Genomic DNA, 23,649 nt, shown 5'->3' on the forward strand with positions numbered 1-23,649 from the left:
TTTGAAATTAATTTAAGCAAGGTGGTGTTATTGAAGATCAATTCATTCTTTTGTTCTTTTGCAAGTAACTGTTAGTCATGTGTTTGCAGTGATTTCAACAAGTCTGTATAAAGTTTGTATATTTTAAATTTAAATGTTTCTACACAGAAAATTAGAAAGATAAAGTATCCCAGAACTTTTCTTCTTGTTTAAATTTTTTTACCTTGGTTAATCAGTCGATCATTTATGCCCTCTGTAGGAAGAAAATTGTAATTCTGATTCTGCCTCTTTGCGTGACAGACGAACGGCAAGATGGTGAGTTTTATATATCGTATTTTTAAATCTCTAATTATTTATGGAATCCTATAGAGGAAACCCTAATAATTCGTGTCAAATTGTACAACTTTTATTCTTTTAGGCGTATGTAAAAGTATTTCAGCAATGTTAGGAGAAAATTGTACAATTACATGTGGTCTGTGTATCATATGTTTTGTTCGTAATATTCTATTTCAAAGTCGTAACGAAATATTGAAGTCTAGTTTTAACTGTTTCTTAGTATTAAACTTTTTATATTTGAACATTATTTTCTGTTGAATATATAAATACCAGTTTCCGAGTAGTTAACGTTAATATATCTGTGTGGAGGTTAAACCGCGTGTTAACCTTGTTGATCTGTATATATCGATCCTTTCTGTTTCAGTCGCTTGTAATTCCGGAGAAATTTCAGCATATTCTTCGTGTCATGGGCACGAATATCGATGGTAATAGGAAAGTCATGTTTGCTATGACAGCGATCAAAGGTGTCGGTCGCCGTTATGCCAACATTGTTTTGAAAAAAGCCGACATTGATTTAGACAAACGTGCTGGAGAATGTTCGGAAGAGGAAGTAAGTATTAAACTTTTAACAATTTGTTATACGTAACATATAACATGTTAACTGTTTGTGTTAACAAATATATATGTTTTTTTTGTTGCGAGGTTGAAAAAATTGTCACAATTATGGCTAATCCCAGGCAATACAAAATCCCTGATTGGTTTTTGAACAGACAAAAGGATATTGTGGATGGGAAATATTCGCAGGTACACAAGAGATTGGTTATTTAGTTATTAGCACGACTTCACGACTTACCGTATAAACTTGATATGGATTGGTTGGTAGTTCGTGCTAGAAAAACTGCACGATAGATTGCTATTTAACGTTGTAAAGTTAAAAAGTATAATCTAATATTAATTTGAATCGTGCAACATATAATAATTTATTTTATATACCATTTTCTACGATATCTCTAAGATATAGATGTTTGAGATATTTTATCATTTTATAGCTCACTAGTTCGTACTTGGACTCGAAACTACGCGAAGACTTGGAAAGGATGAAGAAAATTCGTGCTCACAGAGGCTTGCGTCACTATTGGGGTCTCCGTGTTCGTGGACAGCACACAAAGACCACGGGTCGTCGTGGACGTACAGTGGGTGTATCGAAAAAGAAATAATTTTTACATTTCCTTGTTTATCCAATAAATTAATACGGTAAGATTTCTGAAGTTTGATTCTTAAAATGAATGACATTTTCCTTTAACTTGTATATATTTTATTTATTTATAGATAATAACATATAACGTGGTTTTAATATCTTTAGAACAGAGTTTTCTTTCTTGTTCTCTTTATGCAACAGCTGATTTACAATTACAGATAAATTATCCGAATAGTTTTTGCATTTTCAAAATTGACTTTACGCGATATACATTGTGCTGATTTCTGGTTTTTAAATTGTTTTTGTACAATATTTTGCATCAATTAGATAGAGTTGATAAAAACGAAAATGCATACTCGGAAATTGTGATTCATGGTTAATCACATTCACAATGAAGTATACATTTCTAAAATTTATTGCGCGAATTGGAAGAAATCTGTTTGGACAATATAATTTCATATAAAGTTAGGATCAGAAGGAAACATTCGTAATAAGCAATGGAATGTGCTGTGCACCAAAGAATAGTTATTGACTGAATTTTCGGTGACTGGCATCGATCAATTCTAAATACACAGCTGGTACTTTTCCTCGTCTCATCCCACTGATGCCAATTACGTAGTCTTCATCACCGGGAATCTCAATAACGGTAATTACCTAAAAGATAATTCAACTTTGTCAAATTTCGAAATATATCATTTAATCTGTTCGAAGTAATTGCGTGGACGTGACTTTGGCAAGAAAAGTCAAAGAAATTAAAAGGTTGTAAAAGCTGAAATATATTTAAGGTTGTTGAAAAATAATGAACATTTAACAGAAAGAATGACAATTTATTTAAAACATGCAAGGGTTTGAATAAATGTACATGTGTTTCTGATATGCATACACGTAACGATAACGTTTTTATATCTAAACAAATATACAAACGAAATTAGGATGGACGTGTGTATATAAAACACCAAGAATCAATTTAACAAAACTAGGAAAACTAATATACATCTATAAAACTTATGCACTATAAAAGATACAGATATGCACGATTCTAAAAAGATCAATGCCTGAAAGGTATAAAAATGTTAATTTCAAAATAGAGACTTAAGCTTATCGAGTATCATCTGTAATTCCAATCTGAATAGCACGGGAATTAGGGATGCGGATCATCAACGTAATTATAAAAATCCACCCGCCATGAAAAGAACATACATATACGTATGTCTTTATCATTTTACCAACGTAATTGTAGAAATTTATTTACACTACTTTCCGCCAGCATCCAATTACTATTTTACATATTATGGGAATGAAACGCTTTAAACTACGTATACGTATTTAAACTATATGATAATGTACCAAAAAAAAAAAAAAAACAAAAAAAATTTATACGAGTAGCATAAGATATTTTCTACGCGTATTCTATTATGTTCGTAATAGATAGAAAAGCATTACATTCCATTGAATACAAAGCCTATGAAATGCACAACAATGAATTCTTCTATGTATTTATATATACGTATGTCTAAGAAATGCATCAATCGGTACCCCTAATTACTAATGGAATTTCGTAATTTCAGAATTTGTCATATTAATTAAATTAAATTAAATTAAATTAAATTAAATTAAATTAAGTTAAATTATACAATCTCCCGTATACAAAATTGCCAAAATTTTTATATGTAATAGAACTTATAAATAAAACTCACTTTTTTAATAACGATTCATGCCATTTTGCACCATTACACTGCGAACACGATTCTTTTGATCTAAATCACAAATTTTGTTACCTCATTTTTCACGACGCTTAATTCCTCAGAATTGCTCGCAGAAAAATCACATAACACCCTTGCAAGTTGCTCATCGTCGTTCCCTGATACACTGGATGTTGGTGGGGTAGTCGGATGATAAGGACCCCCAGATAAGCTGGGTAGGATAAATTATAATTTGGATAAGTTTGGTAAATATGCCTTTTAAAGCGAGTCAACTATATTTGTGCAAAGATTGTGAAACATTTTTCGTGACATATTTCAGATTTTTACTCTATCGATCGTAATTTGGTATTTCAAGGTATCGAAAGCGTTGTAATTTTTTTACCAAAAAGCCTTAGAAAGATATGCATAAAGTCTCATTAGTTGCACTCATTAGGATAGATTTCGTACCATCTACATGCTAGATAAAAGTAAATATTAATTGAACTTATATATGAATTTGAAAATAATAATATAGTACACATATAAAGGTACAAGCAATTTAGTGGATTGGGAAAGAAACATAGCAACAGATTTGTGGATGGTGTAAAAAATTGGCAACCATGCATAAAAGACGAATGTTAATCGATCGTAGGACGTAGATATTTGAGGGTACTTTGTTATCATGTTATTCGCGTAAAAATATGATACGATCTATTCAATAATTTCTCATTTTCTACTTGATGAAACGTGTAAAAACAGCAATTAAACACTTGCACGAAGATAATTTATTCACTAATTTCTAACGGTTACAAGTATGACAGCAGCGTTCTAAATCAAGAGCTGTCCAACGTATCTTATGTATATCAGAGAGGAAATGCGTGTACCCTAAACTGTTTTTATTAGTTTAAATCACAGGTATATACGGAGTAGAATTACTGCCCTTCTTTTTAAATAGCGCCATTAACAATTCTTGTAGCTAAACTTTCGATATATCGGTATCAAAGGTAGCGGTAATGTAGGTAGAACCAGCTAATGGTGGATTTATAGAGGAATTTTGGGACTCCGAGAGGGAAGGTGTTAACTCGATCACGTCTTCGCTGTTGACTCGCAGCAAAGGACTCGGCTGACGCGCCCTGCAATCCCAATCATGCAAGCAAAGATAGAGAATAGAAAGTACACGTCGAAAGAAGAAATGAATACAAAATAAGCAAGGGGCTAAAGCGAACACGAAGACACCGCTTTCATAGTGAAGCTTATTAGAATCCAGATGAAATGCACAGTTGTTACTTGAGAAAAAGAAAATAAATAAATATCCACGTATACCACGTTTATAGAAATAAGCAGTTCTAGATAGCGAAACTTAAAATCGTCTACATAGATATGATGATCTCTGCGAATGAGTAATGATTCTATAAGCTCGTTCTAAATAGTTTTACATGTCATACATGACGACGTAGCATCCAATAATTTCTTAAACATTACTCACTCGGATCACCAGAGAGTAGGATAGCTGTACAAGGGTAGTGCAGGATAAATGAACAATAGTTGAGAACAAAAAGGAATTTTGAAAAAGAAACTCGTTAATAGCTTACCCAGCGAGTTCGCGTTGCAAATCTTGCATCGCAGCATGGCACTGAGCATAATAACGTGCTTGTGCTTCGACAAATTCATGCAAGCAACGCAGGTGTCCAGCCTGAGAGCTCGATACTCCTTCCAACAATAGTTTTACAATCTCCGCTTGACGATCGAACTCTGATTGTGCTACTCTCAACTCCCTCTCTGCCTGAGTAGAGTAATAAACAGTTGTACTCCTTCTTTCCGATTAAAAGACATAGATAATGTTTTGTTTTGTTCATTAAAAATGACTGAAAATAGGGGTAATGTATGAAGTAAACGTGTTACAATTGGAGATATTTATGATTATCATCCAAAACGTCACTGTACCAAAAATAACTGAAAAGAAGAAGAAGAAGAAAGAAAATTTTTGTTTCTTTCTTTTTGCGGGCATAAAGTATCTACGAACGTATGGCTAAATGTATGTTAAATATGTATTCACTCGATAAAATGACGTGACGTGAGTGAATAAGTTGAAAAGCCTCGTCCAAATTACGAAAATGTTAAACGCTTATTAAAACAGAATGTATAGAAGAAGCTAGAAATTTTGAACCATTAAAGGTATCGACTTCATTAATACCTGATCGAGTAACACTTCAGGTGATACTCCGGACTCCTATTAAGTGCAGCAATGTACAGGATAAACGCACATAGTAAACGTATAGAGCACGTAATAAAAAGAGAGAGAGAGTAATAAATAATAGAACTTACACTCTGCTGGCCCAACATACTTCTTGCTTTCCTTACTCTATTTTTACATGCATCCAAGTCCAATCTGAAAGTAAAAAATAATTGTACTAGCATTGGATACTTGATCTTAAATATAGGAGAAATGAAATACATACCTCTTGTTTTCCAATATTGACATCTCTTTGGTAACAGTTTTCATTTCACCTTCCAAAAATTTTCTTAACGGTTGTATGTAACAATTAGCTGCATCTTTAATGAAATTTCTTTCAATTTGTCCTAACTTTTGCTGACACTGTCCAACCTTGTTCAATGCACTGCCTGGAAGGAAAATTTAAAATTATGACGTAAAAGTAACATAATCGAGTTCCCATGATCGGGGAAAAGATTTCTGTACGAACCGTAAGCAATCCCTGGGCCGAAATCGTTTCCAGCTTCTATCATATCCATGCCTACGTATTCAAGATTGCTTAATCTGTTAGGTTTCTTCTTATCGATCTTTTCGTAAAAAAAGTCTTCGATTCTGTTGCCTATAACACAATGCATCGTATAATAAATATTTTAAATAATCATTGTATAATTAATTTTCTAAATGTTACCTGGATTCGGAGTAAGTACCGCCTCCATGTTTCTGAGGATTTTTTCCGTCCACGTTTTGGTTGCATTTGCCCTATCTGCGAGATGCTCCAAGTGTGCATCTAATTCAGTTTTTTCTGACGTTCCCAATGTTTCCTCTGTTAACTAAGGAAATATTAAGTAAAGTGAAATAAAAGACTTTCAACAGAAATTTATTTTTACTTGGATTTTAGATTCTATTTTGCAGAGCGAAAATGAAAAATAAACAACGGTCTTAGTCATCTTAGCTTATTTCATGCGTTCTGACTCATCGAATGGTTAATTATTATTTAGTTCAGGAATATTATATATTTGTATTCGACAATTGACCAAGAACGTCGAACTTTATAAATAGTGATACTAAATAGTGAACGTAAAACAAAATATGACAAATAGCACAGTATAAAGTATATAAACAATCATCGAAATTCGATATTATTTACTAACCTTAGATCTCGATAATTAAAGCTTTCGACGTACAGACGAAAGTCGTACGAGCAAAAGTTTGACGTATAAAAAAATATCTTGGACAAGAATTATTAGAAAATGTCGATGTGATTTTATGCGGTGAAAATAAAGAACTAACTGTCGACTGACAATTATTGAATTTTATTTAAACGATCTCCTTGGAGTGGAAAAAAAGTAGAAAATGTCAGAAATGACAGCGCCCGCCTTCGGTTGCAAGTGCCTTAACAAGTACAGTTTTTTGTCAACGAAAATCTGTTGAATTATTACAAGGAGTATTTCTTACCTGCACTACCCTGCTAAGTGCGGCACCGGCATCTTTTACCAATTTTTTAACATTGATATCCATTTCTACGTCTGTTTCGCGATACGAATTTTCCGCAATCACCCTCTACAGCTTTTTATTTTCTATCGACCACTAACTCCAACTTTCTCCGTACAGAGGCGCTTCGTTTATCATTGTTTGTACGTACGTAAATATTATATAGATGGGAAAGATATAAAAAATATTTAAGGAAAGGTTTTTATTAAGCCGAAAGAGTAAAACGAAATATGATATTTTTCCATGCATATTACATATATTACATTATCCTCCGAATATCCCCTCTTTACTCGTGCATTTCGTGACGACGTAAAAAGAGTTGAGGAAAAATGTTACGAAATTTGAGAAAGAAAGGAAAGTACACAGATCTACAGGAATGATGCAAATATTGTTCTTATTAAGAACAGAAGAAGTTAAGAAACAAAAAAAATGCGTACGCAGATGTTTATATGCACGGATAGTACTATGTAAACAACCCAAAAGATTACGTGCGCTGTAGTTTTCAGTCAGGTTTATAATTTAAGGTCGCATTGTTATCGCATTAATGTTTAATTATTTAAAGGTCTACTCATGCTTAGCTTCATTTTAAAAACCGCAAAGCGGTGAGTAGAGTCGAAATGATCAATGCAGTGCGCGTGTCTTGTCAAATTTAATTCTTGCTAAAGCAACTAAAGATAGATTAACCTATGTATGTACACTAATTTGACATAGAAACGTTGATCGGACAATGTATCGTGAACTTGACAACCGTTTATATATATATATTCGGCCCTTAAAAAAGTTTCGAATGAAATTTGTACTTAATAACGATAATACCACTTTTCCACAAATAAATCATGCGTATACGTACGCACGTGTTACTAATGTTTGTGAACTTTTATTTAGATTATTTGATTTGATGTTTTATGAATGAAATTAATATAATCTTGATTATTTTATTACGAATATTATATTGCCTCGTTCGTTTCTACGAATTTACCACGACTTGTCGATCAATGTTATGCAATCTCAGTATTAAACGCTGATAAAGCTAATGCATTTTACCTGCTGAACTGTTTTATATTTTTTATTTTTCTACATTTAAAACCTATATGTGCAAATATTTAAGCACCCATAGTTTGTCAATGAGGATGACGGGTTTGAAAAAATTGTAGGTTCTACACAAGGAAGACGTTAGCATCCAGCCAGACGGAATTAAAATTTTCTAGTTCGTGCGTTGCAAAAGATATTATACCGGTTACAATGACAGCCGAGGAGAAAGATTTAGATCTTGAAATAGCACATCCAGAACATCATACGTTAACATGGTTACACAAAAGTGCTCCTTGCTTTGCTACAAACGGATCTAAGGTAGACGTGGAAAACATTCGAATCAAAAGTAATATATATATACAGACGACAAACCAACAAAATTTGTTATGTTCAGATTAAAATAATTTATGAACCGAGCACATTCTATTCTACGCTTGTAGAAAAATGTAAAAACGCAAAGAAAAGGATAACATTTGCGTCGTTATATTTAGGCACAGGAAAATTAGAATCTAATTTAGTAAGTGAAATGTAAGATTTAAGCAGTTAAAGATTTGATATTATAATTAATAATATTTTCATTGTACACAGGTAAATGCTATAGACCAGGCTTTAACCGCCAGTAACGGTAGCGTCGAAGTTAAAATTTTATTAGATTTTATGAGAGGCTCCAGAGGTAAATTGAATTCTCGTAAAATGTTGGAACCATTACTTAACGGAAAGTACAGTCACTGTTGCCAAATTTTCTTATATCATACACCTAAACTTCGTGGACTCTTAAAAATGATTATACCAGATCGCTTCAATGAATTGGTAGGACTTCAGCATATGAAATTGTACATGGTAGATAACGATATAATTATTAGCGGGTAACTATCTATATTTGAGTTCGGAAGCTGAAAAACTTCAAAATTTTATACAGCTAACTCTCGTACAACGTGATTTCACTTGAATCACTTGAATCAATTCACTTGAAAAAATATATTTTTGTTTGTCGCGTGGCTGTTACGTCTATATATAGTCTAGAAAAATTCTATAAATTTCTTATACATATTTATATTATGCCACATATAACGACTTACATAATGTAACATTTTTACGAAATGGAATGTTTGCGTCGTACGAGAGTTACGTGCATCTTGTAAATTTCTCAAATTTAATATTAGATCAGTGCACAATTTTACTAGATGAACTAGATGATTAACTTCTATAGCGTTATCAATCTGGATTCTGGATGGCTTATTTCAATTTTATATAAAATTATTTCTTGAAAATGATCGTAAAATCTCTATCTTATTTTCTAGAGCTAATCTTAGTAATGATTATTTTACGAACCGACAAGATCGTTACTTTATAATCGAGGATTGTAAAGAGCTTTGTGATTTTTATGATAAATTAGTTGAAAAAGTGGGAGAATTTAGTTTTGTGCTTCGACCAGATGGAACTACAGTACTGCATTCTTCTATGAAAGTCCATCCATTTAAAGAGCCAACAAAATTCATCGAAGCAGCTGCGCGCAGCGTGAAAACTTTGTTTCAGAGGGAAATAGAAGAGCGTTCTGACCTTAAAAAAATAGGTATACATATTTTTATGAAAAATGAAGATAAACTGAAATCAAAGTGAATTGTTTATTTTTGTAGAACGAAATTCGGACATAGATACATGGATATATCCTTTGATACAAATGGGCCAACTAAACATTCATCATGATAGTCTGGTAACGTTGAAACTTTTGCGAACAGCTCCACCAGGTGCAACGCTAAAACTAGCCACTGGTTATTTTAATTTAACTTCGGAGTACAGCGAAGCAGTACTTAGACACTGCCGAGGAACCTGTCATCTTTTAACAGCGCATCCAACTGCGAACGGTTTCTTTTGTAAGTTTGTACTTTAAAAGGGAATGAAGATTATTTTGTGGCCGTAACGTACAAACGTGTGTTGTAACGTAAAATTATATTTAGCTGCAAAAGGCGTTGCCGGGGGTATTCCAGCAGCCTATACAAAAATAGAAGAATCATTTTTTAAATACTGTGACAATTTAGGACAGCAGAATAGGGTAACTTTATGGGAATTTATTAGACCAGGGTGGACGTATCACGCGAAAGGACTTTGGTATTCTTTACCGGATCAAGAAAAACCTTGTCTTACACTTATTGGATCTCCTAATTTTGGTAAAACTTGAACGTAACGTAACGTTAAAACGGTAAACAAATGGTGAACGAAACAAAAAAATTCATTACAGGTTACAGATCGGTGAAAAAAGATTTAGAAACCCAAATTGCTATTATGACTAGAAACATACAGTTACAAAATGAACTGCAAAAAGAATACGAACGGCTATTTTCGTGCGCGAAACGTGTAACGAAAAAAACATTTTCCGAACAGGATAGAATCCCTCCTGCTTGGGTATGTGCTATCGTTGTTTTATTTCGATACTATTTTTAATGTTATAATGCCTATTGAATATCTATCGTACATAATTGAAGTAATAATTTATAAATAAATAAAATTCATTCGTGCTAATTCGTGCTTCTAACGGAAATCATTGTATGAAGTAAAAGTGACAAGAAAAATTGAACGATTAACTTATAATCTCTTGATTTATCATTTATCTTAGTGAAATCTGAATAAAAAGATCCTTTTCCATTAATAAATTTTCCATTAATAATTTATTGCATAAATGAAAGCTATGTGGGTTTAATGAATAAAAAAGTATACGTTGTATGTGTTTATACTGACAATAATTATTTGTTGATTGACATACTATTCTGTATGGGACGTGGTAAAACTTTACGGTATTATGTTTGTGGCGTTTCATACGTAACGTCGGGAAGGTGGAAGAAGCAATTCCAATTAGAGTGCAGAAATAGTACAAAAGAAATTGTTCATAACCACTCGGAGTAGTCATTTCAAGTTCACTATTAGGAGCCACAATTAACGTGACTCTGGAAGATAATTACTTCGATGACACCTTTCACAAATGATTGAATCGGTTTTGCACTAGAGATTTCCAAAAATGGCAGAAAGTACAGTAATAACTTCCTCCACAAAGTTTTATTTCTCGTCGATGACAAATGTTTCTTCTTTGACGAAAAATTCTATTACTTCCTCTTCTACGTTCTTTGAATCAGAATCTAATTCGTCGGTATCGATACCTAAGGAATGATTTTCAATTGTATAATAGCGTTGAATAGTCGATTTTTAAATATCGGGAAAGGAAGATACTCATTATTAGAATACAAACCATTGCGTAATTCTAATCGCCGCTTCTTCTGATTATTCCATTCTTGTATACGTTTCGAACGATACTCTTCGAACGCTTTCATCGCTGCGCAGCGTTTCTCAATTAATTCCTACAAAATAATGGTATATTAATAGCTGCATAATTTATATAATGCGTAACGATTTAACTCGAAGCGTATGTATACCTTCGAAGCACGTGTTAATCGCATACGGTCTTTGCTTTCGAATTGTGCAGAATATTTCTTTAAATTTTTCTTAATTTCTTTGATTTGTTCTGCCGTGAGTAACGTCGGTGGCCTAGGTCGCCATAATAACTGATTAAATTGATTAAGATTGACTCTCTTTAAAATACGTCCTTGGAACGTCCATATCCAATATCCGTTATCCACGCTAGTTTTCCAACTAGAAACAGCTGTTACCACGTACCTATGATCAAATAAAGTATTTATAAACAATATCCGTGATGCGAAACATTTTGTGGATAGACGCAGAGAAAGAAATTTTTACCGTCCGGTAGGATCCCATTCTACATCGGATGTTTGATAATGGTCAGTCGAGTTCATGATGGTAAAATCATTAGTATCGATAAATTCTAAAGCTCCTGCCATGGTCGTCAACCCAGCGAGGACAATGAATTGTCCCGATGGCGACCAAAATAGATGATTGCAAGCCTTTTTTTCTAACTTCTCTGTTAGGTAAGATAAATATTTAGCACACGCGATGTTAAAATGGTATTAATACGATTGGCACGATTCGTACGTATACGTTACGACTTACTCAGAAGAGCTGGTTGATGACCATATCGTACTTCGTAAAAACTAACGTTAACACTTGGAATTTCTCCATGAATAATGGCAAACTTGCTTCCAACGGGTTCCCATGCGAATGCGTGGATTGGTTCCTTTATCTCAACGCTATCGACTGGAATTTGTTTCTCTCTCATATGAAAGATTTCAAAGTTGTACGACATACCCTGTAAACAAACATATGTATCCGATCATAGATACGAAAGGAACACATCTCAGTACGGTCGCTATTTCGTTTAAGTACCGTGTATTTCTGTTCTGTCTTCTCTTTACGCTTGGCAAAACGATCGACTTTCACACAGAGATAATCCCCCGATTTCTGCCAGTAAATTTTACAATCAGCGACGTTAAACAAATTCTTGTTACGAGTTTCATTTCGGCTGAAATCAATACGTTATAATCAGTAACGCGAGTGATTTATGAAACAACAACAATATACGTATAACATAGTGTAAGTGAATTACTTTGGAATTTCAAGAAGTGTAACCCTAGCTGGTACATCTTTATCCTCTGGCACCCAATAAGCGAGAATATTATCCGTAGGGGACCAACTAAAGTCTCTGATACCCGGAATTTTGATACTTTTCTTATCCAATAATCCAAATGACTGTAACATTGATTTCTGACGTTAGTAGATGATTACAATTTCATTTATAATATTAGAAAGAAACGTACAGGTGTTTCGTAAACGCTCAAAACATCCTCTCCCATGCGAGCAAGATATTTATCGTCATGTGACCAGCGGAAAATGGGCCAAACCGAAGAACCATCTGCATAAAATTCACGTTTTTCTTGACCAGTAAGAATGTCCCAAATTACAAGACGTTTTTGATCGGAACCAAGATCAGCTCGTGGAGTATACGTTACTAAATAACGTTCCTCCGGTGAGAAATCGATACATTCGACTCCCTTCTGGCTAAATCTAGCTTGCTGCACGAATTGTGGTCCACCCCATAATGCAACACCCAATTTGTGGAATGTCGCCAAATACGTACCTAATGGAGACCATTTAACGTACGTCTCCGTCCAGCGCTGTTGAAAATAACGAAATTTTACATTAAATAAATAATAACCACAATTTATATAATAAATGACAACGTACGGCACGTTCTTCGAGTAATGTTGGTTCAGGAGCAGAGTTTTGCCAAACTTGCACAGTGACGGAGGGACCGTTACCGGAAAGTACACAAAATTGATCGTAAGCATCCGGTTCTAAAAGATAATAGTGCAAATCGGTTGCAGCTTTAAACTCTTGCGGTTTCGGAGGTTCCCAATCATCTGGAATCTCTTCAAACTTCTTAAAGTCGGTGAATAAATTTACTTTGAAAGTATGTTGCTTGTCAATTTTGTAATTATTTACAGATTTAGCAGTTGCTAAGGCATTAAGGGGATTATTGTACTCTAGAAATATGTACCTGAAATGAAATGCAAATTCTACATGATATCTAAAATAAAAGGATACTCCGGATAGTATAATATGATTGGTAAATGTATCTACCCCTTTGTGTAACCATTTTCATTTGTGGGATAATATTGATTTACTATCGTGCCAAATCTGGCTAGAACTTTGCTAATGACCGATTGAAGTCGTTCTATTCTATGTGGTTCGACCTCGGGAACTCCATCAATGACAATTACCGATTCCACTCCATCTGTCTCTGACGGTTTTTGTTTCAAGATATCACCGAGAAGTTCTGAAAATAATAAGAAAGCCTAAGCACGTATGTTTCATTTCCGCGAGAGTTTTTCGTTTCGAACAAGTATTACAGAGCAATAGTTAATAGAAAGTTTGTTTAATACAAGTACTCGTGGGTTTCTTTAGGTTAGGTATGCATGCCACATTTGCGACTACACGTAGCCATGCTTTCACTCATCATCGGATAGGTTTTGTTGACTATCATTGAAGAAAATTTATGCTTACCTTCGTCAGTAATATCATCGACAAATCCTTCGGGATCGCTGAAATTTGGTTCCTCATCGTCGTTAATAATATCGTCGTTATTTTTAACATTATCCTCATTTTGAGGCGTTTTATCCGCTAACGTTTTCTTCGCCATCTTGGAAACCTCTGAACTAGCGCATAATGAATCACGTGAAAATGGCAGCGAGTTTTCTGCATTCAGTGTAATCTTAACGAGGTCAAAGTAATCAATAATTCTTCTGTATTTTAACGCGTTACACGTTTATTGCACCTAATAATTGTGTTTATTGAAATTTTTTAATAGATTACACACACCCACGCACGATTAAGAAATGTAGAATAATATAAAATATTTTACAGATACTTGGACAGTCTAGAGATAACAGAAATTAAAAGTGTGCAATTCGTATAATTAAGAATAAGCAAGACCTTTATGAATTGAATTGATAAACGACTTACTAACAAAGTTTCTTACCATACAATTTATAAATCGATAACGTTTATGATAACAAGGGAACATACTTACTTTTCGCAGTACGCTGAAATCCTACGTTATTAGCAACAGTTCATAGATTTTAGCTCTTTTCGGTTGGATATTCCTGTATGTTTATGTTTCAAATACCGGTTAACTTGACCATTGATTGCCGTCAGTCGTACAACTTTTTATACAGACTTCTATTTGTAGTATTCCATTTATCTACGGTAGGAATTTCTGTACGCGCGTGGTCATTCGGAAATTATAATTGATTCGCTGTAATTTTTTTACTTCGAATCGAACATTTGCAGGTTCGTCAATGTAATATTAAGAATATCTATTGTTTTGCCAATAATGCGTTTAGAGAGTTGAAAAGGTTTTCTTCGCTCAATTGAAGTTTAAATACTTAATTTTACCGTTTTAGGAGGTAAGAGAGAGAGAGAGAGAGAGAGAGAGAGAGAGAGAAAGATATATAAGAAAGCTATAAGAGAGAGAGCGGGACAGATGATGGTGATCCTACTCTAGAACCCGTGGCGCCATCTCTGTAAAAAGTGCTCAAACTGGTCGCACGGCGTTATCGACAGCGAAGTGAACTACTCAAGAACCGCTGGCGCCATCTTTCCGGATAGTACTGAAACTAATGACCGACCGGTTTCAGCGCCTCTCCAAGAGACGGCGCTAATTCTCGAGTGGTTCACTTCGCTGTTGATAATTATGTGCGACCAGTTTGAGCGCATTTCACAGAGATGGCGCCACGGGTTCGAAAGCAGAGTCTCCATCATCTGTCCCGCTCTCTCTCTTATAGCTTTCTTATATACCTTTCTCTCTCTTATCTCTAAAGCGGGAAATATACAAAAAATTGCAATGAAATCAGTGACAAGTATACAAGAAAATACAAATAAAACTATTGAAATATATAATGTGGATGGAAATATGTTTCCCTACGTCGCTGCTAACAATATTTATGAATGAAAGGCTTCGGCAGGCGTGCATATTCTGGTGCATTTCGATACGTGTAATTCTGGTGATACCTCTGTGGCGTTGCAGAATCTGGGGACGCCATCGGATGATACGCTGGTGCTTTTCGATGTGTTATGTGATTTGCTGTGTTGTCTGGGTAGTTTTCAAACAGCAATATCATGCTTCGTGTAATAATTCGGGTTAAAATACTTATTTCTTGAAAATAATGAATAAGTTATTAACTTCATCGATTAAAGAAGTTAGTGAAAGGATAAGCATCGGCAATGTGCTGCCTTCAGATATTACAAAAGCAGCTATTAAAGTAGTAGCAGCTATTAAACCCTTAAATGCTTATATCACCGTTACCGGTGAAACGGCGAAAGAACATGCTGAAAATTCAGATTCACGGTTGAAAAATTGTGGTTCACTGGGAGATCTCGATGGAATCCCCATTGCTATTAAAGATAATTATTGCACAAAGGGTCATCGAACGACATGCGGGTCAAGAATGCTTTCAAATTTTGTTCCCACCTACGATGCCACCGTGTATCAACGTTTAAAGAATGCTGGAGCAATATTAATTGGCAAAACTAACCTCGATGAATTTGCTATGGGTTCGGGTACTATTGACTCTTATTATGGGCCAACGAAAAACTTATGGAATTCGGATGTATTAAGAAAATTCTATTTTTGCAACAGTTGTAAAGGAGAACTTACCGGGCAGTCTGTAGATGCAAATTCATGGCATATAACTGGTAGATTTTGTTAAATATTTTTTCTTTTTTTTTGTTACATCTCTTTCGTTCATTTTATTATATGTTTCAGGTGGTAGCAGCGGCGGTTCTGCTATAGCTGTCGCTAGTGGTAGCTGCTATGCTGCGATAGGTTCAGACACAGGAGGTTCGACTAGAAATCCAGCATCTTATTGCGGTTTAGTGGGATTGAAGCCTACGTACGGCTTGGTGTCGCGTTACGGACTTATTCCTCTTGTAAATTCAATGGACGTACCCGGCGTTTTAACAAGGAATGTCGACGATGCTGTATTAATTTTAAATAGCATAGCTGGTCCAGATGAAATGGATTCTACTTGTACGCGAGAAGAATATGTACCAATCGATACATCGAACGTAACGGATATTAGTAATCTTAGGATTGGAATACCTAAAGAGTACAAAGAGAGAAACTTGAGTCCAGAAGTGGAAGAATGTTGGAATAGAGTTTCTCAGTATTTGGAAGAAGCTGGAGCATCAGTTTCGATAGTGTCGTTGCCGCATACTAATTATTCTATAATATGTTATGCAGTTTTAAATCGTTGCGATGTTGCTAGTAATCTTGCTTGCTACGATGGTATGCAATATGGTTATAGGGCAGAAGAATGGAATTCCGTACACGAGATGTATAAAAAGACTAGAGCCGACGGATTTGGAAAAGTAGTTAAAGAACGTATATTAGTTGGAAATTATTTTTTATTGGAAGAAAATTATGAAGAATATTATGTTAAAGCAATGAGAATAAGGCGATTAATTTCGGAAGATTTCGAGGCTGTATGGGATAATAACATCGATCTTCTGCTCACTCCTACCACTTTAACAGAAGCTCCAAGGTACAATGATTTTATTTCTATGGATAATCAGACGCAATGTTCAATCCAAGATTATTGTACTCAACCTGCTAATATGGCAGGTATACCAGCTATTAATGTGCCAATTAAGCTTTCTAAATATAATTTACCATTATCTTTACAACTTATGGCACCTCCCTTCAAGGAGCAAAATCTCCTTACTGTAGCAAAATGGATCGAACAAAGAGTACAATTTCCTAAACTAGAACTGAAAGATATGTCTCTATTAGAATAAAATATTTATATATCGGTGTTATATGATTTTCTATACTTAACGCACGCATAACGTGTCTCACTTTACTTTACTTAATCAATAAATAACTGTTTATCCACTGTTTATCGAAGAATTAACTTTCGTTTACACGTGTTTACATATCGTGATTATTGTTCCTAAGGTATTTCGAGGATACTAAGTAGCATAGACAGTCTGCAACAACGACAATGTTTTGACATTTCGAAACCTATTGTCCCCGAGAGATTTGACGGAGAGAATTAACAAAGATCTGAAATATTTCAAATAGTAAGTTTATTTTATTATTCAGAGTACGGATAGAGAAAATAAAGGCTCGGGTTCGTATCATTTGATACTGCTCTAATACGAATCGAATCGATCGCGGTGTTATCGAGAGCAGCCCTTAGATAATGATGCTGTTGGGAAATGTTTGAGAAATGAATATTATATTCATTCTTCTATGAAGAAGTCGTGGTATTATGTCGGGTTGCATTAAAAAGCTTTTCGATGTATTCAAAGAAATGGGAAGTGAAAAATTGGAGGATAGGTATTTGAAAATGTAAGGGTAACGTAAGGGTGGTCTCTGGAAAACAGGGTTGGGCACAGGGTGTAAAGAGCGCATGCGTTGACCCGGCCGAGGGCTGTCGTGTCGCTCTCTGCCGACAATTCAGTCAGTCGACGCGACGACCTCGAACCGTCAATGTCGCGGGTCATGAATTTCCTTGAATTGGTTCATCTTCGTTTTCTACGTTAGTTAATCTCTCTTTATTTTTGTTATCCGTCGGCCGGCTACTCGACGTGTCGACACTCGGTGTGTCGTGTACGTGGAACAATGCCGAAGTGGCGCGGTTTAAATCGCGGCCGAATTCGCGCCGCGATCGGCAGTGTCGTAGTTTGTACGTAAAGAAATATTCCTGTGCCATTAGTGTCGAAGATCGAGCTTCCGTATTCTTGCAATTGTCGTGTCGAATAGTGTAGGCGCGTTTTTGTTGCGCAGAACACGAACGATTGGGAATTAAAACAGGTGTGTGCGAGAGCCGGGGGTATTTCAGTCGAACGTGAAAGATTTCGAGGTAAATATTCAGCGAACAGACGAATACATTTGTTTATTTGTTATGTGTAATTATTGATTGGTGTAAAAGATGATTTCGATTGTATAATGCTAATCGAGCGAGCAAGATAATTAAACGCGAGTTTTACTATTTACGATTTCTAATGTGTAATGTATTTTGAAGATGGCGCGGGTCAATTCTTCGATTAATAATGATTAATACAAAGATTTGAGCGTAAGAGATACGTTTAGTAAGATTTGAATTATGGAAATATTTTTTCTGATTATCTGCTCGCATTGCACTCTGTTAGATACAATTAAGCTTTATTAATTTTCATATAACGTTCAATTACCGTTGCATATCTTTTTCATTTTACTTTCTGCTTTCGCTAATTCAATGCCAATACTCTCTACCGTACGTGTCGTGAACGTAAAGTTTCGAATTCTAGAAGATGCATTAGAACAATATAATAGTTATATATCTGCGTGCACAATGATGCAGCGGACATACTAATTACTGAAATGAACCAGTTCATATTTCGAGAGATTTTATTGCACAATTTAGAGGTTCAATAGAAACACCGTAATTGTACCGTATCGAATGATTTTACAATTATTACTTTAAATCATGTAACTTTGACGAGTAATTTCTGTTCATCTAAAAATAGTCTAAAATAGTGTTTGAATGTGTGGACAGCGTCGAAAATTTTGAGCAAGATATCGAGAGCTCGTGATGCGCACCCTTGTTTTCATTCGTATATTCGTGACTCGACGGAGCCAATAATGGGCTCCGTCAATATTAGGGTGTACGGAGGGTCGGAAAATGTTGCTTTTCCACACATCCACTCTCTTTCTGTTTCTCTTTGTACGACATGAAGCGTGTACTCATTCGTTCTATTTTGAGGCTATTGATCGGCTTTCATGCCATATGAGAATATAAGGTTTCGAGGGAAAGTTACATCGCGTTGCCTTTACGCTCGACCTTAATATCTTTAATCATGATCGCTATAAACTTTCCCAAGGATCTATACGTTCTCATCTCGCCTACTCGTGCATCGCCGTGTACGCGATCACCATTTTCTTTGGGTCCGTTTACCCGTCGCGGTAAAAGTCGACAAATTCGTTCGTATCGTTCGGAAAATGAGAAAGGAACGCTCGGAATGCGCGTATGTACGTTTCCCGCGGCGCAGATGATCCATTCGTGGTTCAATTGGAATACAAAAGGCACGTTTACGGACAATACGTATCGTCGTGGCTCGGAACGGGTACGCCCTTTTGATACGAGTCTCGCGACCAAGTACTTACCTAAACTCACTGTCACTGATATCTTTCTCTGGTTACAATGGACACCCTCCACTCAGCAGCTTGAATTACGACGTTGCGAATGGGTAGACCGAATAAATGCCACCCTATCTTTCATCCCCTTTTCGCGTATCCCGGTAAAAATCTTGGCGAATTCCAGAATCATGCAAGGTGATTTATTTTTGCAATATCGGTCCTTTACTTTGACCAAGAATATAAATTGCAAAGATCGCGCGATTTTTGCCAACTTCCGACAGTGTGTAACAGCGTTTTGTATTTACGCCAACTTCATGAGCTACACCAATATCTCTCTCTCTCTCTCTCTCTCTCTCTCTCTCTCTCTCTCTCCTCTCTGTTCGCTGACAATGGCAGCCCTCGAAGCGGTTTGAATTACAGTATCGCCAACCGGTTGGAGTGGATAAATGGTACCTGATCCCACTCGGTTTGGCACGTGATGCAAAGTAGGGTCAAGGAGCTCGGTATCTAGACAAAACTAAGACGTACAGAGTTAATAGTGCAACGACCCTCCTCGAGGTAACACTGGTACACATCAGTGGGAAGAGATCATCCGTCGCAGGGAGGAGAGAGATAGTTACAGATGCAGAAAGAAAGGAAATTGGAGCAGCAGTTTCTCGAGTGTTCTTCGATTGATTTACCGTGTGCTTTTTCCAATACGTATCTTTTAAGACTAATACGTAAAAAATCTGTTAAAAATTTCCAATCGTTCATAGGAGTCTCTGTTTTATAGGAACTTTACGAATAATTACAAAACTAGTCACTCGAGATATTTTTGCAGGCTTTGCATAGACCTTACAATTAATAGTAACAACTGACGATGTATCTCTTTTTCAGGAAGGAAGAAACCACTTTTGAAATCGATGGGCAGTGTAGTTGTGAATCGCAGTGTCTCGTTTCGCGGTTGTGAACTCGGCACCACGCGGAGAAATCGTCCGAAGAAGTAATCGTCGTGAGCTGTATTCTGCAAATTAGCGAGTAGGTAAGTACCACGACGACATCGTGTTTTCGACAATTTTCTCAACGACCTGTCGGAATGTCGACATTTTTACTGAGATTTTGTGCAACAAGAACCGGAAAGATGGAATTATAATGCCCGGTATTTTTGAAAGTCTCAAAAAATGATCCAAGCGGTGTTTTATATGAAATGCCAATACTGTATCGCGATAGTCACGATGGAGTGTCAGCGTGGAAACTATAAATTTGTTAAGCAAGATCTTGAGATTGGTGAAAACCGAGCTAGGACCAACCGATCTTCGGCTCAGACCACAAGTCTAGTATTACTTGTTCGCTAAATACAATTCCATCCGCTCATAAAATTCCTTCCGGCTATATCGCGTTTCGAGCATGGATTGCCGTCTTGTCGTAATCGCAAATTATATCGTACCTTCGTATAGATAGGAAGAAGGTTGTCCGAACGAAGGAAAAATAAAGTCGTCACATCGTTCGATCTTCATCATTTTCTTCTTATTATACACAGCGAAGAGGGTCGAGGTAGAAGATGGCATTCGAAACAGGTGAATCGCGAATCCGTACGTGGTGGAAAGGCCACGCAGATTGAATCCCGAGAAATTCAATGATATACAGCAACGAACTGTAATTGACTGAAGTATCCATTCTATTTGAACCGAATTCTTGTTTTAAAACGAATTAGCATTCCATTGGTGTAGACCGCCGACGCGCGTGGGTTATCGCGAAAGCGTACAGATATTCGCGATGTAAAGGACCAATCGTTTGAAAGCCGACTCCCACACACGTGAGTACACCCTCGCGTTCAAGTCGAAAATCACGGGCGTCATTGTGGCCTGTAGTTAGACGATGGACCATGTAATTGATCAACCCCTGATTCGTCGAAGGCCAACCAGGCCAATCAACTTCCATTGATTCACTTTGGACTCGTCTCTCTCGTGGCAACGATTCTCTGAAAGTTACCCTCGGATAGAAACCGGGGCTAATTTTGGCCGGCATGAATCGGTGTGTTTACAAACCACGTCAGGGAAAATATTTTCTCGTCATCGGGGTAGTCGAATGGCTTAACGGGGTTGCTCGGGTCCGTGGGATTAAAAAATCGAAATCTTCTTTTCTTCGACCCACTCTGGCAAGGGGTGCAGTGGAGTGAGACATTTTTCGTCGTTAATCGATTAAGAGTACAGGTAATACGCGTGTAATGTAAATGAACGAAATTCCATAAACGATAAACGACAATTTGTGCACCCTCGCTCGATATATCCCGTCCCACCCTTTTTAACATGGAGCTACGATAATTACTGGGTTGCCAGCAGATTGAACGGTTCCTTTGCCCCTTGAACCGCATTTACACGGATCGCGTTCATTTCACGAACGAACCCCTGAAATCGAGTCTATGCCGGCGTGCGTCGAAAATAACCACCCTCCCCGTTGGTAACTTCGCTCGATCGAGCTCTTGACTAAGGGATTTTCGCGGCTTCTATCGCTGCGAGTAATTTCGATTCCTCTCGCTCGAGTAGTCTTCGAATTGTGTCCAATTGTTTTCCTATCGTTGTAAACGTATACCTCGTCGGTGTTTCGTGCAGTCCGGTAATCGCGCGTTAAGCGTGGGCTTGTAAATCAAAAGGGCATCGGACCGTGCTCGACCCGTTTGTTTCGCGAACACCGTAGTCATTAGTAGCTGCGAATTTGGGCAATCAGTTAATTATAACGTCCAGTTGTTTGCTTTGATACGAGCTGTTCTTTTGCTGTTCTCTGTTTCCCACTTGTGTCGAGTAATCTATCGATTTTCATATTTTTTTGTACAGAATTCGATCCTTGCTGTCGTGTCTCATGATTTAGGCATAAAATGCCATTGTGTCATGTATGCCGTAATCGTTTACTTTTTAAGAACGGAAGTGAACGGGGTGAAGGGTCGCGATTACGCCCGGCAGAAACAACGCTGATAGATCGTACGTCCCAAGGGTGTAAAACACTCCCTCTCGAGAGGAGTGCCAGTATATACCTCGAACGAGTGAACAAGCATGATGCTGAAGCGAGCCTGTAGCGTTATCTAGATACACCATCCCTTTAATTATACCCTCCACGGAAGCCGGTTCAAGGTGGCCTTTTTATTATTTCCCCGTAAAGGGGGTTGGGATGTTATAGCCTAAATTTCTACATACCGATCGCGTGATTTTATTCAAGATAGATTTATATGAAATTCATCGTACAGAAGGTTGTCAATGTTGGAAATAACCGCCGGATATTGTAAAACGGAAGCTGGATCGACGAGGGGGGTTAAAGTTTATTGGTAGCGTGCTCGCATATCGAAACACGTCCCGGGGCTGACTTAATCGTGGGAAAGATGGATGGTGGATTTTTGTGTCTGGATAGAACACGCTGTAATTCCATTGACCGAGCCGGGAGATGGACGGGACGCGTTTTCGGTGGTTTTTGATCGGCGACCGTAAACCAATACGCGGGTCGATTCGTGGTCGCCGGCAAAAAAGTAATTAATTTCTTGCTCGTTGATCCGTTTCCGCTCCACGCACGCAAGATATGTGGGTGTACGTCTGTCTGGCGAATGGTAATTTCACGTCGAAACGCAACCAAGTTCTGGGGTTTGCTTCATTTATTCACTATTTATGAGTTAGATGGATTTTTTTATTTTCTCCATCACGCATTTACAGTGCTATGCATTGATGTCGCTCGCGAAGGATGCCATAAATTGCGAATAATTGAGTCTGTCGGCTCTTTTAGGAGACCTCGAGTTTTTAGACTCGCTGTCGCTTCGTCGCTGACTTTATCAACTGATTGTTCAACTGTAAAACAGTAAAAACTGAATCAGTCGATTCACGAATTAAATGAAAAAACTGGGAAAAGAATATAGAATTTTTGCGTGTATCGTAAAGCTAATTAATGAGGGTAGGATCGATAATTCTATCGTTAAATGCACACGATACAGTGGCTTTCTCCACGATCGAACTTGTCCGTAGCGGGATGTCGGAGAAAGAATGCAACTGTGTCACCATTAAAACTTCACAAGTCCGAGAAGAAGAATAACGAACACGTCCCGCTATGGAACTTTTCGTTCTCATCGCAGAACCGTATTAATAATTCAACGACGATAGGAATTCTGTCTTCTTCGTCGGTCGAAGATTCGCTGGAAAATAGTGTACCTACTAGTACCAGTTTCCCATTAACTTGG

The 23,649-nt window shown here is 36.7% G+C and overlaps 5 protein-coding genes across 12 annotated transcripts; 3 read left to right on the forward strand and 2 right to left on the reverse strand.

Moving 5' to 3' along the window:
* Nucleotides 1-671: 671 nt before the first annotated feature.
* LOC143431852 (small ribosomal subunit protein uS13) lies at nt 672-1,519 on the forward strand. The gene is made up of 3 exons (XM_076908824.1): nt 672-865; nt 958-1,059; nt 1,305-1,519. Exons 1-3 carry the CDS (start codon nt 722-724, stop codon nt 1,470-1,472), a joined length of 414 nt encoding a protein of 137 aa, XP_076764939.1. The 5' UTR covers nt 672-721; the 3' UTR covers nt 1,473-1,519.
* Nucleotides 1,520-1,970: 451 nt separating this feature from the next.
* LOC143431840 (endophilin-B1-like) lies at nt 1,971-6,964 on the reverse strand. 6 transcript variants are annotated; one of them, XM_076908801.1, is made up of 9 exons: nt 6,803-6,962; nt 6,036-6,177; nt 5,838-5,966; nt 5,595-5,757; nt 5,461-5,524; nt 5,330-5,365; nt 4,728-4,918; nt 4,622-4,645; nt 4,143-4,268 (listed from the first exon to the last, which is right to left on the reverse strand). In XM_076908801.1, exons 1-8 carry the CDS (start codon nt 6,863-6,865, stop codon nt 4,627-4,629), a joined length of 807 nt encoding a protein of 268 aa, XP_076764916.1. In that variant the 5' UTR covers nt 6,866-6,962; the 3' UTR covers nt 4,143-4,268; nt 4,622-4,626. The 6 variants fall into 6 exon arrangements, with proteins under 6 accessions (XP_076764917.1, XP_076764911.1, XP_076764913.1 ...); XM_076908802.1 differs by lacking the exons at nt 4,143-4,268; nt 4,622-4,645 and adding an exon at nt 1,971-2,107; XM_076908796.1 differs by lacking the exons at nt 4,143-4,268; nt 4,622-4,645 and adding an exon at nt 3,141-3,367 and having other exon boundaries at nt 6,803-6,961.
* Nucleotides 6,965-7,345: 381 nt separating this feature from the next.
* On the forward strand, nt 7,346-10,473 carry LOC143431859 (CDP-diacylglycerol--glycerol-3-phosphate 3-phosphatidyltransferase, mitochondrial-like). Of its 3 annotated transcripts, none has more exons than XM_076908836.1 (8): nt 7,346-7,440; nt 7,993-8,188; nt 8,265-8,387; nt 8,459-8,736; nt 9,172-9,443; nt 9,508-9,744; nt 9,829-10,038; nt 10,110-10,473. In XM_076908836.1, exons 1-8 carry the CDS (start codon nt 7,409-7,411, stop codon nt 10,310-10,312), a joined length of 1,551 nt encoding a protein of 516 aa, XP_076764951.1. In that variant the 5' UTR covers nt 7,346-7,408; the 3' UTR covers nt 10,313-10,473. The 3 variants fall into 3 exon arrangements, with proteins under 3 accessions (XP_076764951.1, XP_076764953.1, XP_076764952.1); XM_076908838.1 differs by lacking the exon at nt 7,346-7,440 and adding an exon at nt 7,450-7,526; XM_076908837.1 differs by lacking the exon at nt 7,346-7,440 and adding an exon at nt 7,612-7,703.
* Nucleotides 10,474-10,582: 109 nt separating this feature from the next.
* LOC143431892 (eukaryotic translation initiation factor 3 subunit B-like) lies at nt 10,583-14,032 on the reverse strand. The gene is made up of 11 exons (XM_076908869.1): nt 13,838-14,032; nt 13,415-13,610; nt 13,019-13,331; nt 12,592-12,948; nt 12,381-12,523; nt 12,161-12,296; nt 11,888-12,083; nt 11,618-11,798; nt 11,296-11,536; nt 11,112-11,220; nt 10,583-11,022 (listed from the first exon to the last, which is right to left on the reverse strand). The coding sequence occupies exons 1-11, from the start codon at nt 13,971-13,973 to the stop codon at nt 10,922-10,924; spliced, it is 2,109 nt and encodes a 702-aa protein (XP_076764984.1). The 5' UTR covers nt 13,974-14,032; the 3' UTR covers nt 10,583-10,921.
* A 1,371-nt stretch (nt 14,033-15,403) lies between these two features.
* On the forward strand, nt 15,404-17,181 carry LOC143431893 (glutamyl-tRNA(Gln) amidotransferase subunit A, mitochondrial-like). The gene is made up of 2 exons (XM_076908870.1): nt 15,404-16,027; nt 16,098-17,181. Exons 1-2 carry the CDS (start codon nt 15,499-15,501, stop codon nt 17,126-17,128), a joined length of 1,560 nt encoding a protein of 519 aa, XP_076764985.1. The 5' UTR covers nt 15,404-15,498; the 3' UTR covers nt 17,129-17,181.
* The last annotated feature ends 6,468 nt before the right edge of the window (nt 17,182-23,649 follow it).

Source organism: Xylocopa sonorina, unplaced genomic scaffold, assembly GCF_050948175.1.
Source record: "Xylocopa sonorina isolate GNS202 unplaced genomic scaffold, iyXylSono1_principal scaffold0014, whole genome shotgun sequence".
Taxonomy (NCBI): domain Eukaryota; kingdom Metazoa; phylum Arthropoda; class Insecta; order Hymenoptera; family Apidae; genus Xylocopa; species Xylocopa sonorina.

Excerpts from the sequence above, each read along its gene's own strand:
- LOC143431892 (XM_076908869.1), bottom strand. The coding sequence starts at position 13,973 with ATGGCGAAGAAAACGTTAGCGGATAAAACGCCTCAAAATGAGGATAAT. Across the intron at positions 12,949-13,018 it reads CATTACTCGAAGAACGTGCC|CGCTGGACGGAGACGTACGT; the intron begins GTACGTTGTCAT and ends TATTTTCAACAG. Across the intron at positions 11,221-11,295 it reads GATTAACACGTGCTTCGAAG|GAATTAATTGAGAAACGCTG; the intron begins GTATACATACGC and ends ATTATTTTGTAG.
- LOC143431859 (XM_076908836.1), top strand. The coding sequence starts at position 7,409 with ATGCTTAGCTTCATTTTAAAAACCGCAAAGCG. Across the intron at positions 8,388-8,458 it reads GAAAATTAGAATCTAATTTA|GTAAATGCTATAGACCAGGC; the intron begins GTAAGTGAAATG and ends CATTGTACACAG. Across the intron at positions 8,737-9,171 it reads AACGATATAATTATTAGCGG|AGCTAATCTTAGTAATGATT; the intron begins GTAACTATCTAT and ends CTTATTTTCTAG.
- LOC143431840 (XM_076908796.1), bottom strand. The coding sequence starts at position 6,865 with ATGGATATCAATGTTAAAAAATTGGTAAAAGATGCCGGTGCCGCACTT. Across the intron at positions 6,178-6,802 it reads CACTTAGCAGGGTAGTGCAG|TTAACAGAGGAAACATTGGG; the intron begins GTAAGAAATACT and ends ATATTTCCTTAG. Across the intron at positions 4,919-5,329 it reads CTGAAGTGTTACTCGATCAG|GCAGAGAGGGAGTTGAGAGT; the intron begins GTATTAATGAAG and ends TACTCTACTCAG.
- LOC143431852 (XM_076908824.1), top strand. The coding sequence starts at position 722 with ATGGGCACGAATATCGATGGTAATAGGAAAGTCATGTTTGCTATGACA. Across the intron at positions 866-957 it reads GAGAATGTTCGGAAGAGGAA|GTTGAAAAAATTGTCACAAT; the intron begins GTAAGTATTAAA and ends TTTTGTTGCGAG. Across the intron at positions 1,060-1,304 it reads TGGATGGGAAATATTCGCAG|CTCACTAGTTCGTACTTGGA; the intron begins GTACACAAGAGA and ends ATCATTTTATAG.
- LOC143431893 (XM_076908870.1), top strand. The coding sequence starts at position 15,499 with ATGAATAAGTTATTAACTTCATCGATTAAAGAAGTTAGTGAAAGGATA. Across the intron at positions 16,028-16,097 it reads AAATTCATGGCATATAACTG|GTGGTAGCAGCGGCGGTTCT; the intron begins GTAGATTTTGTT and ends TATATGTTTCAG.